The sequence below is a fragment of the Mobula birostris genome, chromosome 16 (assembly GCF_030028105.1).
Source record: "Mobula birostris isolate sMobBir1 chromosome 16, sMobBir1.hap1, whole genome shotgun sequence".
Taxonomy (NCBI): Eukaryota; Metazoa; Chordata; class Chondrichthyes; order Myliobatiformes; family Myliobatidae; genus Mobula; species Mobula birostris.
The window spans coordinates 28747035-28760698 of record NC_092385.1 but is presented as its reverse complement, the minus strand read 5'-3'; the positions used below and the strand labels follow the sequence as shown (position 1 = coordinate 28760698).

Here is a 13664-nt window from a genome sequence, read left to right as displayed (position 1 = left end):
ACTTGTCGTTTTTCTATATGGATTGCTACCCAGCACACATCCATCTAAATCCAGAAGCTATGTCATCCGCTTGCTATTTACAGAATTTAATGTGAGTCCAAGTGCAGCTTTATAATAGTACGTAATGAGTCTGCAAAGGAGCAGATAGCTACATTTTTGTCATTCGGCAATGAAACCATTTCATTATTAAGCTCAGCACTTGACAAGAATAAAATCTGTCATGATAAGTTATGGGAGAGAATAAGAGGAAGGATGATGCTCGGCTACTAATTCTCAAGAGAGGGATAAAACTGAAGACTTCTCTTTAAAACAAGCAACCGAAGGTGCAAGATTGAAAACTTTCACCTTCAAGCTTGCCCTCCTTCCCTTCCCCCCATTTTCTTTTTCTGACATCTTCCCCCTTCCTTTCCAGTCCTGATGAAGGATTTCGGCCCGAAGCATCGGCTGTTAATACATTTCCATGGATGCTGCCTGACCTGCTCAATTCCTCCAGCATTTTGTGTATGTTGCTCAGGATTGAAACGTCCTAAATTTACAATGTCCTCAACATTCTTAAAGACCTTTTCAATCCAGATCTTTTTCTGATCTACAGCTGCATAAATGGTGCAACCTCAGCTTCCTTCCCAACTACAGTTTACCATTTTCAATGTGTCTTTCTTCTTTCATGCACTCATGAAATGTAAATTGCTAGGGTGCCAGAGATGAGAAAGACACAGACTTACATACAGCATATACCCAACAAAACAATGCTGTTAATGTTCTAAAGTTAGACAACAGCATAAAGAAAAGAATACCAGGTATGAGTAGCCTGAAGCTGAGCAGGGAGAGAGGATATGAGATAGGGACGGAGCTAAAAGTGTTTTGAATGCCTTTATGATGTGAGTTGGACGCTTAAAGCAAAGGTAACTGAACACAGTCTTTTAGTCAAGGGTGAATATGAGGGTTTTGGATCTTTTAGTCATCTGTTGCTTCACAATTAAAATGTAGAAAGTTGATCAAATAAGGCCGGCTGGTGGCGCAGTGACATCAGCGCCGGACTCCGGAGCGAAGGTTCCTGAGTTCGAACCCAGTCGGGCCACTCCCGGGCACGCTTTCCGTCCATGCCAGGTTGAGTGTCGAGCTCGCATCTCGGCCTCATAAAAAAAAAACTACGCTGTGAGAAGGACGTGGGGGACCACTCACAGAATCTTACCTCCAAGACAACCACTTGAAAAGTGGTCGCCGAGGCTCTGGCAGAGTATGGCACACAAAAAAAAACCTACAGTCCTGTAACTTTCAGGATATATACATTTCAGCATAAGAATGTTTGCTGAGCTGCAGAGGACCATCTCAGATGCCCACCTGTGTTAGGAGATTCAAGGCAATCAGGAAGAAAATACAACATAGAACAGTGCAGCATAGTACAGGCCTTTTGGCTCATGATGTTGTACCAACCTTTTAACCTACTTCAAGATCAATCTAACCTTTCACTTCCACATGGCCCTACATTTTTCTTCATCCAAGTGTCTCTAAAGTGTCCCTAATGTACTAGCTTCTACCACCACCCCAGCAGCGTGTTCCACACACCTACCACCCTCTGAGTAGAAAACCTACCTGCAACATCCCCCCATACTTTCCTCCAATCACTGTAAAATTATGCCCACTCGCATTAACCAGTTTCACCCTGGGAAAATGTCTTTGGCTGTCTGCTCTATTTATACCTCATATCACCTCAAGTCACCTGTCATCCTCCTGCTCTTCAGAAGTCCTTGCTTGCTCATCCTATCCTCATGAGGCATGGTCTCTAATCCAGACAAATCCTGGTATATCTCCTCTGCACTCTTTCTAAAGCTTCAACATCCTTCCTATGATGAAGCGACCAGAACCGAACACAATACTCCAAGTGTCCTCGCACCAGTGTATTATGGAGCTGCAAAATTACTTTGTGGATCTTGAACTCAATTCTCCCGACTCATGAAGGCTAACACATTGCATGCCTTCTTAACCACTCTGTTAACTTGCACTGCAACTTTGAGGGATCTATGGATGTGAAACAGGGATCCATCTGTTTCTCCACAATGTTAAATCTCCGGCCATTAACCCTGTATTCTGCCTTTAAGTTTGACCTTCTAAAGTGGAGTTCCAGATTGAACTCCATCTGCCACTTCTCAGTCCAGCCGTGAATTCCATCAATGTCCCAGTGTAACCTACAACAACCTTCTACACTATCCACAACACTACAACCCTTCCATTTGCTCATCCAAGTAATTTATACAAAAATCACAAAGAGCAGGGGGTCCCAGAACAGATCACTGAATCTCTGACCACTGGTCACTGACCTTCAGACAGAATACATCCCATCTACTACCATCCTCTGCCTTCTGTGAGCAAGGCAATTCTGAATCCACGCAGCCAATCCCTAGATCCCATGCCTCCAGACTTTTTGAATGACAGAAGTCATCGAATATACAAACATACACAACTGTCAGCCATGATCCAATGTGGTACAGTAAAATTGTATGTGCCAGGAAAATGCTTTATGTTTTCTTTAATGGAGTGTTTTGAAACTGATTCAAAAACTTCTTCTCACAAAAATCAGTCATTTATAAACCTATCAACGTGCCTCCTTGCTATTATAATTATTTGTTGCACTTCATATTAATTAGATTTATGCAATTCTACATGCAGATGACAAAATTACAAGAGGAAGCCCAATAATGGAAGGGGAAAGGAAAGAGAATTTGTATTTACATTCACCTCACATTGTTGATCACCAGAAGCAGGCCATTTATTAAGTTTAAATAAATCCAGACATTAAAATCTAATCTTTGTGTTTCCATGTTCGCTCACCTTGAAATAGCATTGTCTGGCTAAAATCACTTCGTAGATCATTCTGACACACAGCTTGTACACGAAACAGGTATAGTTTATCCAGGGACACATGATTGATAATCGCTTCCTGTGTTAGAAATACAAACATGTAAATTACTTCTTATAATTTAAACTCCAAATTGTAGGGATAATGACTGTAAAAACCTTAAAGTAATAACAAGCAAACTGTGGGTGATTTTACATACAACCTCTGCTTGGTTTCATTAGTTGGGGTTCAATTCAAGCAATCTTTTTAAATACTGGCAAACATAATTAATAGTCTCAGCGAGCACCCATTTATTCAAATAATAACTTTACACAGCAAAATACAACTATTAATTTGTAAAGTTAGAAATATACTTAAAAATTCAATATAAATATGGTTCAGAGACAAGGGGTTAGATTTGTAAACACATATATCAATGTCTCTTGTTTACTATGATTAAGCAACAATAAAACAAAACACACCACATGAATAACCAGTTAACAATGTCCAGTTTTGAGCTGAAGTATGTATGCAAGCTTTTTAAATTCTGATAATGTGGTATTAAAGCTAATTTTTTGAATACAGCTGTGTCTATCTAAAGGCATATCATGGTTATGTAGCAATAATGTGCAATGACAACAGGTTTTATAAAACATGCTAAACATAAGGTAAGGCAGTAGGTAGGGCTCCATTACAAGTCCATGTTATTTGAAGAGTGCCCTATTCTAGAAAACATGTTTCCCTGTGTTTTTTTTTGCTCAATATGGTCTCTGCAGTTCACATATTGGAGTATGACAGCCACTTGGCATGCCAGTTAATGGTAGATTCCCTGGACAGCTATTAGTAAAATAGTTTGAACGCTCGTGTGTAGATAGAACATCCAAAACTATGTCAGTATTGAATTCAGAGCTGGCATGTAACATTAACAAAGTCTGGTGCAAAATATTTCATAAATATTTGCCAATAATCTGGCAGCAGGCTGCCAAGTTTAGTCTAACTCTTGGATACGTAATTGAAAACACTGCACAATTCCTAAAGTTAATGAGCACTACTACATCAAAATTTCAAATGTCAATCAATGATTACCACTTTAATTATCATTCCTAGCACTTAAACCCCAGTTACTGGAAAAGAAGACAGGAGAATTTCCAAAATGAATGGAAACTGAATCCTAAAATGACTTCAAGCATTGTTTAAAATTCGTCCTCAAGTTTTCATTTCCGAAGCTGACCCACTGCCAACAGCCTTAGCTCCTTTAATATTTTTTGTGCTTTGTGCATTCCAGCAGTTTCGAAGGAAGATGATGAAAAAAGAGCTAAAATCTAAGAAGCAAAACACACGAAATCCCAGAGGAACTCAGCAGACCAGGCAGCATCTATGGAAAAGTGTAAACAGTCCATGTTTCGTGCCGAGACCCTTCATCAAGACTGGTGTTTTCTTTGGATTTCCAGCATCTACAGAATTTCTCGAGTTTCTAAAATATGAGAAACATTAGAAAACTTACGCTCAATACAGGCCCTTCGGCCCACAAAGCTGTGCCAAATATGTCCCTACCTTAGAACTACCTAGGCTTTACCCATTGCCCTCTATTTTTCTAAGCTCATGTAGCCATCCAGGAGCCTCTGAAAAGACCCTATTGTTTCTGCCTCCACCACCGCTGCCGGCTGCCCATTCCACGCACTCACCATTCTCTGCATAAAAAACTTCCCCCCTGACATCTCCTCTGTAGCTACATCCAAGCACCTTAAAACTATGCCCTCTCGTGCTAGCCATTTCAGCCCTGGGGAAAAGCCTCTGACTATCCACACGATCAATGGCTCCATTAACTTGTACACCTCTATCAGGTCACCCCTCATCCTCCGTCGATCCAAGGAGAAAAGGCCGAGTTCACTCAACCTATTCTCATAAGACATGCACCCCAATCCAGACAGCATCCTTGTAAATCTCCTCTGCACCCTTTCTATGGTTTCCACGTCCTTCCTGTAGTGAGGCGACCGGAATTGAGCACAGTACTCCAAGTGGGGTCTGACCAGGGTCCTATATAGCTGCAACATTACCTCTCGGCAGGCATCTGTATAGAAAATGCATAGGGGGAAAATAAACCTTTTGCGATATTGTTATTTACTTCACTGAACAACCCAAATGAATCAAGATTGCTTGCTTTAGCTTGAAATTGCATACTTAATTGCCTATTGGGATAAGGGCATAGTTTAACTTGTTAAAATATATTATAGACCAGAACTTACTGGCAAATGCTGGCAGTTCTAAGCAAAAGCAATGGCATTAAGCTATTTAAAAATATGCAATTCCAGACATCTGTGCATGTGTTGTCAGAAGTCCCAGAAGTATGAAAAGGCGGATGGTGTTTGCATCCATCAAGAGTAGAGCATGCTTAAATCATCCAGAATTTACACTGGGGAAAAGCACATGATTCATAACACCATTGATTTCAAAGTGGAGTGTAAGGCTGTGGTTGTCTGGCAAAAAAAGGCAAATTCTTTTTATCAAAAATAGTTATTTTGACTTGCTTTGAAATGTTAATTTTTTATGGTTTTATTTTTATAAATTGAATTCTTCTGAATAGCATGGAAACAAAGAACAACCAAAATTCCTTCACAAACGAAGAGAAAATCTGCAGATGCTGGAAATGCAAGCAACACACACACAAAATGCTGGAGGAACTCAGCAGGCCAGGCAGCATCAATGGAAAAGAGTACAGCTGACACTTCAGGCCGAGACCCTTCAGCAGGGCTAGAGAAAAAAAAAATGAGGAGTCAGAGTTAGAAGGTGGGGGGGGGGAGGAAGAAAAGCAAGGTGATAAGGGAAACTGGAAGTTGGGGGGGTGAAGTAAAGAGTTGGGAAGTTGATAAGTTGATACAGTGCTGGAGAAGGGGGGAATCTGATAGGAGAGGACAGAAGGCCATTGAAGAAAGAAAAGGTGGAGGAGTACCAGAGGGAGGTGATGGGCAGGTGAGGAGGTAAGGTGAGAGTGTGAAAAGGGAATGGAGAATAGTGAACTGTCTCTGTCCCTACTTCTTTGGCAAGGACTCTCCAACCCAAACCAGTGACCCCTTCTCTGATCTTCAACCTTCCTTCTCTTCTTGTTCACCCCACTCTAGTTTTCTGCCTGCTTCGGATTGATCCATTGCCAACTGCCAACGGACACCAGCCGTCTCGACTTCACCATTCCCCTCTCCAATTTCAACCACACTCCTTTTGAATGCACTGCTGTCCACTCCCTCCACACTAATCCTAACCTCACCCTCAAACCTGAGGGTAAGGGAGGGTGCTGTAGTAGTCTGATGGACTGCCCTCTACCTTACTGAGGCCCAGCGACAACTCTCAGACACCTCATCTTATTTACCCCTCGAACAGGATCCCACTAAAGAGCACCAGGCCATTGTCTCCCACACCATCACCAACCTTATTAACTCTGGGAATCTCCCATCCCCTGCCACTAACCTCATTGTTCCCTCACCCTACACCTCCCAATTCTACCTCCTACCCAGGATCCACAAACCTGCCTGTCCAGGTAGACCCATTGTTTCTCCTTGTTCCTACCCCACTGAACTCATATCTGCATACTTTGACTCAGTTTTATTCCCCCTGGTTCAATCCCTTCCTACCTACATCAGCAACACTTCACATGCTCTTGTTCTTTCAATGATTTCAAGTTCCCTGGCCCCAAGCATCTTATTTTCACCATGGATTTCTTGGCCCTGTGCATCTCCATCCCCCACCAGGAAGGCCTTAAAGCTCTTTGCTTCTTTCTGGACACCAGACCCAACCAGTTCCCCTCCACTAACACTCTCTTCCATCAGGCGGAACTTGATCTCACACTGAATAATTTCTCCTTTGGCTCCCCCCACTTCCTTGAAACAAAATGTGTAGCCATGGGTACTCACATGGGTCCCAGCTATGCCTGGCTGTTTGTCGGCTAGGTGGAACAGTAGATGTTCCAAGCCTACACTGGTGTCACTTCACAACTTTTCCTAAGCGTCATCGATGACTGCATTGGTGCTGCTTCCCTCACCCAAGTGAAGCTCAATGACTTCATTAACTTTGCCTCCAACTTCCAATCTGCCCTCAGATTTTCTTAGTCCATTTCTGACATCTCCCTCCTCTTTCTCAATCTCTCTGTCTCTATCTCTGGAGAGAACTTATCTGCTGATGTCTGTTGTTAACCCACTGATTTTCACACCTACCTGGACTATACCTCTTCCTAATCTTTTACTTTTAAAAATGCCATTCCCTTCTTTCAATTTCTCCATCTCCACCGCATCTACTCTCAGGATGAGGCTTTTCATTCCAGAATGAAGGAGATGTCTTCTTTCTTCAGAGAAAAGGGCTTTACTTCCTTCACCATCAACGTTACTCTCAACTGTATCTCTTCCATTTCTCACATGTCTGCCCTCACCCCATCATCCCGCCACCCTACCAGGGATAGGGTTCCTCCTGTCCTCACCTACCATCCCACCAGCCTCTGTGTCCAGCACATAATTCTCTGCAACTTCCACCATCGGCAACGAGATTCCACTACCAAGCACATCTTTTTATTACCCCCCCCCCCCGCCACTTTTTGCTTTCCACAGGGATCACTCCCTATGGGACTTTCTACTCCCTTTCCACTCATTTCTTCTCACTGATATTCCTCCTGGCACTTATCCTTCAAGTGGAACAAGTGCTACACCTGCCTCTACACCTCCTTCCTCGCTACCATTCAGGGGCCCAAACAGTCCTTTCAGGTGAAGCGACACTTCACTTATGAGTCTGTTTGGGTCATCTACTGTATCCAGTGTTCTCAGTGTGGCCTCCTGTATATTGGTGAGATCTGACGTAGATTGGGAGACTGCTTTGCCAAGAACCTATGCTCTGTCCACCAGAAAAAGTAGAATCTCCCAGTGGCCACCTACTTTAATTCCACTTCCCATTCCCCTTCCGGCATGTCAATCCATGGCCTCCTCTACTGTCATGATGAGGCCACACTCAGGTAGAGGAGCAACATTTTATATTCCATCTTGTTCGTCTCCAACCTGATGGCATGAACATTGATTTCCGGTAATGCTGCTCCCTCTATTCCCCATCCCCTTATCTGCCTATCACCTCCCTCTGGTGCTCCTTCCCCTTTTCTTTCTTCCATGGCCTTCTGTCCTCTCCCATCAGATTTCCTCTTCTCCAGCACTGCATCTCTTTCACCAATCAACTTCCCAGCTCTTTACTTCACCACTCCACTCCCCACCAACCACCCGTTTCCCCTACTACGTTGCGTTTCTTCCTCCTACCTTCTAACTCTGACTCCTCATGTCCTGATGAAGTGTTTTGGCCCAAAATGTCGACTGTACTCTTTTCCATAGATGCTGCCTGGCCTGCTGAGTTCCTCCAGCATTTTGTGTGTAATGCAACAACTAAAAGTCATCAACACCTTTGACACTTGAAGAGGCTTTGAAAGCTATCAGCATTAATGGAGCTTCAGAGCACCAGGGAAGCCCTGTTGTCATTTACACTAAGCCTCAAGAGACCAGGACATTTCAGTCCAATGAGATCAGACTCATAACTATAAAAGGTAAGTATGGGCATGGGGAAAACATGGGAGGTGATAGGCAAGGTCTATACCATCTTGTGCTTTTTGATGTAACCAATATTCTGTCAGCTAAGTATCCTTTATGAAACACCAAATTCCTTCTCAACTTATTTTTTATGTTTAGTGTCAAAATCCAGAATTTTGTCTATTTAAATAAGGAGTGCAGTGGAACATTGTTGCTGTTAAGTGCCATCGAGTGGTCGCTGACTCATGGCGACCCTACGGATAGTTGCCCTAAATAAGTTTCGATCCTTGCAACGGTGGCTGATTGTTGATAACACTGCACTCATTGCTGTCCTTATTGTGTCCATCCATCTGATTGGCAGCCTTCCACTTTGCTGAGCATGATATCCTTTTCCAGGGAGCTGTTTCTTTGCATAATGTGCCCAAGTACAAGAGGCGAAGTCTTGTCATTTGAGCCTCTAGAGAGATTTGGTTTGATGTTGTTGTGGATTTGTTAGTTCTGTGAGAGGTCTACAAGATGCACAGTATTCTTCTCCAGCACCACAGTTCAAAGGCATCAATACACTTCTTATCCTTCTTTACAGTCTGGCTTTCACATCCATATAATGTTGTTGAGAACACCATCGCCTGCACAAGTTGAATCTTTGTATGTAGAGATAGATTCCTGTCCCCGAAGATCTTCTCTAAATCTTTCATAGCTGCTCTGCAAAGGGCGATTTTTTGTTGGATTTCTTGACTGCTTACCACTTCAGTGTTAACCATTGATCCAAGTAAACTGAAACTGTCAACCACTTCAATTTCGTCTCCATTGAGATTGAAATTGGTTGTGCTGCCAGTAATCAAAATCTTAGTCTTCTTCAGGTTAAGGTGCAGACCCATTTTGAGGCAATGTTCCTTGATGTTAGAACATACAGATTCATAATTCCTTAAAAGTGGCGTCACATAGATAGGGTCATAAAGAGAGCTTCTGGCACATTGTCCCTCATAAATCAGAGTATTGAATATAGGAAATTGGATGTTATGTTGAAGTTGTATAAGACTTTGGTGAGAACAAATTTGGAATGCCATGTGAAGTTCCAGCTACAGGAAAGGTATCAATGAGAATTAAAGATTACAGAGAAAATTTACAAGATTGTTGCTGGAAATGATGACCTGAGTTAAAGGGAAAGATTGAATAGAAGTATACAAAATTGTGAGGGTATATAGATAGGGTAAATGCAAACAAGCCTTCTCCACTGAGGTTGGGTGAGATGAGAACTAGAGGTTGTAGATTACAGGTGAATGGTGAAATATTTAAGGGGAACATAAGGGGAAACCTTCATCAGAGGGTGGTGTGAGTGTGGAATGAGCTGCCAGTGGAAGTGTTGGGTGTGGGTTCGATTGGATCATTTAGAAGTTTGGATAAGTTCATGCATGGGAGGGCTATGGTCCAGGTGCGAGTCTATGGGAGTAGGCAAAATAACAGTTTGGCATGGACTAGATGGGCCAAGATACCTGGTTTTGTGCTGCAGTGCTCTATGACTCTTAATCATAATCCAAAATAAAATGGCATTTGTTTCTTGAGGACGTTAGCATTTTACTGCAGGAACATAAATAAATATTCCACAATCTAAAAATATAACCCCTGAAAATTGGTTCAGGGATCATGACCTGTGATTAACCTGCAATGGTTTACTGGATTTCAATCAGCTGGTTTACTTGAACTTTACGCTCACTTTAGTAACTGATGTGAATAGCCCATCTTACAGCACAGTTCCTTGAGTGAATGCTTCAGCAGAGCACTGATATATAACATTGTCAATATCCTAGTGGCTGCCAGAGGAATGTATTCCTTGTGCCCATCACCAACATAGAAGAAAATATCTGCGCCAAAATATCTCTAGTCATTAAATGGGTTGTTTCTATAAATTGATTGAGCAGCTTATGATGACGATTGCTGACTGTAATTCTTATAAGATTTTGAAGTTATCATATAGTGAGGAATTTTTAAGTCTATGTGTTCAAGAGAACAGATGTGAATGATCTTCAGGAAAGTAACTGGTTAAAATGCTTCTGAAATAAAATCTCCAGCTTATCAATCACTATATTATGGTACAATAGCAAATCTTAGAACGAAGTACATGGAAAAATCACCAAGAGAGTTCATGGGACATATGACTATTTAATAGCATTGTGCAAAAAATTATTTTGCTTAACTGACCAATTCCATCACATGCTGAATGGGCTTTACTAACAAGGACTGCAATGATTGCTTTGCCTTTCTTTTATAACCCACTAGCTTGTGTAACAACAACACAATCTTATTTAGTTCACAAGGTCACAATGGTTAAAGTTTTACCCTTAGTGTAAGTAATAATAGTCTATACATTATGCAGTTTTCTCACGTGGGTCCATAATAGCTCATTAAGTCAGCTGCTGTCTTCAAATCGCTTCATCAAATTTTCCCCAGTAAAAATAATAAAAATAATGAAAAGTTAGTAAAATGATCTTTTTTTTGTGCCACCATCTTCCCATTCTGCCAGCATTCTATTTAATTTAGATAAGGATCTGTAAAAGAATAGCCAATTATGACAAAAGGGAACACAGCAATACATCATTGTATTGACAAGTTTAATGGATTCCTGGAAGATTTCATAATATGCATCATTAGTGCAACCCAGATAATAATATTTTTGAATAAATTGAAAACAGAATTGAAACTGAAAGAAAGAAAACTTGAAGGATAATGAATAGATGAAATCTGATCCATTATACAAAATGGCAATCCAAGGACAGAATGAAGACTGTATTTCTGAATTTTCTGTATACACTAATATAATGATTTTTTTAAAAGAAAGTTTGCAGCTATGTGGTTTATTTCATGACCTCAATAATTTCAAGTATTATAGCCAATGCAATATCTCAAGAGTAGCCATTGGTGTACTTAGCAGCCAAATTGTCACATTATGTTCTTATAAACAGCAATGTGTTAAGAATTAATTGTTGAACCAGTTAGTTGTTTTAGTAATACTGTGGATTCCAGTTAATTGGGGCAGCTGCTTATTTGGGACAACTCTTATAAAACAAAAACTAATTGAGAAAATAGCTGGAAATTCCTTCATTTATTTGGGACACTATGCATTTATTTGGGGCAGGAGACAGTTACCAGACAGTTTCTAACTAGTATCAGTCATACGCGCTTGCATGGCTGTTAAGACACAACACCGTGCTTCGAGTGAACAGTTTTAAATACTGTCAGTTGCGTGTGTTTTTGTTCAAAAAGCAGTGATAATTTTTTCACTGATGAGAAAAACGCAGTAAGACAATTTGATCTGTTTTGCTCACTTCAGTTTCAAGCATTCAGCCTTGGCCGGGAGTGTAAATGAAATGATTTCACTACGTCAACAAGTTAGAAACTACAAAGAATTTGAAGGTATTGACAGTAATCTTGAATATTACAATGAAAATGAAGATTTGGCGGATGCAATCTTCAATTGCATTGTATGAAGGCAGTCCATTATCTGCACTAGGTGTCTCCACTGATTCTGTTCATTTACAACCAAAAGAACATGACACAGATGAATATATCCATTAATAAGTATTAGGAACTATTACAGTTTTATAGTACTGCAGCAGTATTGATAGTGTTCTAATTTGTTCTGTATTTCATTGAAATACATAATTTTTTACCCAGTTTGTCTTTTTATACCTTTTTAACTATTTCCCTGAAACTTCAGCTAATTGGAGCAGCTGTTTAATTGGGCCAAAATGTACTGCTCCCAAAATGTCCCAATTAACTAGAATCCACTGTAGTTGGTGAGGAATGAACAACAGATGGAGTAGATGTCTGATGGCTTTGAAAGGCCCTGGCACTTCTACAAGAAAATAATTTGGATTTTCAATAAATTAATACCAAAGCTGATAAATTTCAAGATGCAAGAAGAATTGAGGCAATTTATTGTAGAATTTATTGGAAGCATTGTAAATGGAAAAAAGCCTTAGAAGTTTGAAAAAAAAGAAACTGTTGGAAACACACAACAGGTCAGGCAGCATCTGGGGAAAGAGAAACAGTTAACTTTTCAGCCTGCCAGGTGAAGTGTCTCTGATATGAAATGTTTCTCTTTTTACACATGCTTCCTGAGAGGCTGAGCCTTTCCAACATTCTTTGTTTTTATCATTGGAATGAAAAGCCAGAATACTGGTCCCTCCTATTAGAGTATTTCAGTTTTGCTTGGTTACATTAAAATAGAACATAAGTACTTGCAACCAACCAATTATTTAAAATTTCCATTCTTACACTGATAAAATTGATTACAGGATTTAACTTCTTGCAGTTTTCCCAGACCTTCCTTTACTGATGTAATCATTACTTTTAATCCTTCTTATTCTGAATAATCTTGATAACAGCATCAATTTAACCTCATAAACCTAAAGCTTTCCATCAATGGTAATAGATATTGGGATCTTCTGGTAGGTACACTGACCTATTACAATTTCATTCATAAATATTCATGATTCATAGGAAGTAAAAGCAATTTGATGTCTATGGCTTTCAGATATTCAGTGAGACCTGAAAGAGCAAAGTAAATATAGATTTTTAAGATCATGTGAGTTTTCAGTGATTCCGGCTACATTGCTAATATTTGAGATGCCTATCAGCTTTATCAGTTGGGATGGTGGGAAAAGGTGTAGCCAAGGTGAATTGTTATTCCCACTTCATGCTCTAAACAGAATGATGGAGGCACTATCAACTAACCAAAGCTAAAAGACAGTGGGCACTTGGGAGTAAAATTCAACATCCACTCCCTGCTGGCTTGATCGCTGGTGTTGTGAGTTATTGATGGTGCTGCATGTTTCCAATCTCATTTCAAAGAAGTTCCTTCAATTCACACAAATCAACTGTAGGCACAAAAGCCATCTAATTTTCCAAGAGATAAATAAGCTATTTTTCCATTATTCAAAAATCCCAAGCTTTGAAGTGATGTAGGAGAGAGTAGAGCTCCAAGGTTTACTGGCCACCTGCTTGTTTTCCTTCATGCCTAAATTCTTAGCTATTAACACATTCACATGGTGTGACCATATCCATGAATTTTATTTGAACTGTCAGATTCCATGAATTATTTCTTCAGATCTTATCAAATTGCTCCCTTTTAGACTCTGCTTTTCAAAGGAGGACAGAATGCATAAGCCTTACGTGCCAAGTACTGCTTTATTCAAAAATGCCTTTAAACAATCTTGACAGCAGAATGCTGCTGCTTGCCTCTCTGGGGATATCCTGAAGAAAGTGACAAGTTATTGATTTGT

General features: G+C 40.4%; 1 protein-coding gene across 2 annotated transcripts in view; it reads right to left on the bottom strand.

Annotated features, from left to right (window-relative positions):
* The window catches only part of LOC140211072 (receptor-type tyrosine-protein phosphatase gamma-like), a 677613-nt gene that overhangs the window by 147625 nt on the left and 516324 nt on the right, over positions 1-13664 (bottom strand). For both annotated transcript variants that reach the window (XM_072280498.1, XM_072280497.1), the window contains one exon: positions 2830-2938. In XM_072280498.1, the coding sequence (XP_072136599.1) occupies positions 2830-2938 (109 nt within the window). The remainder of the gene's footprint in view (positions 1-2829; positions 2939-13664) is intronic.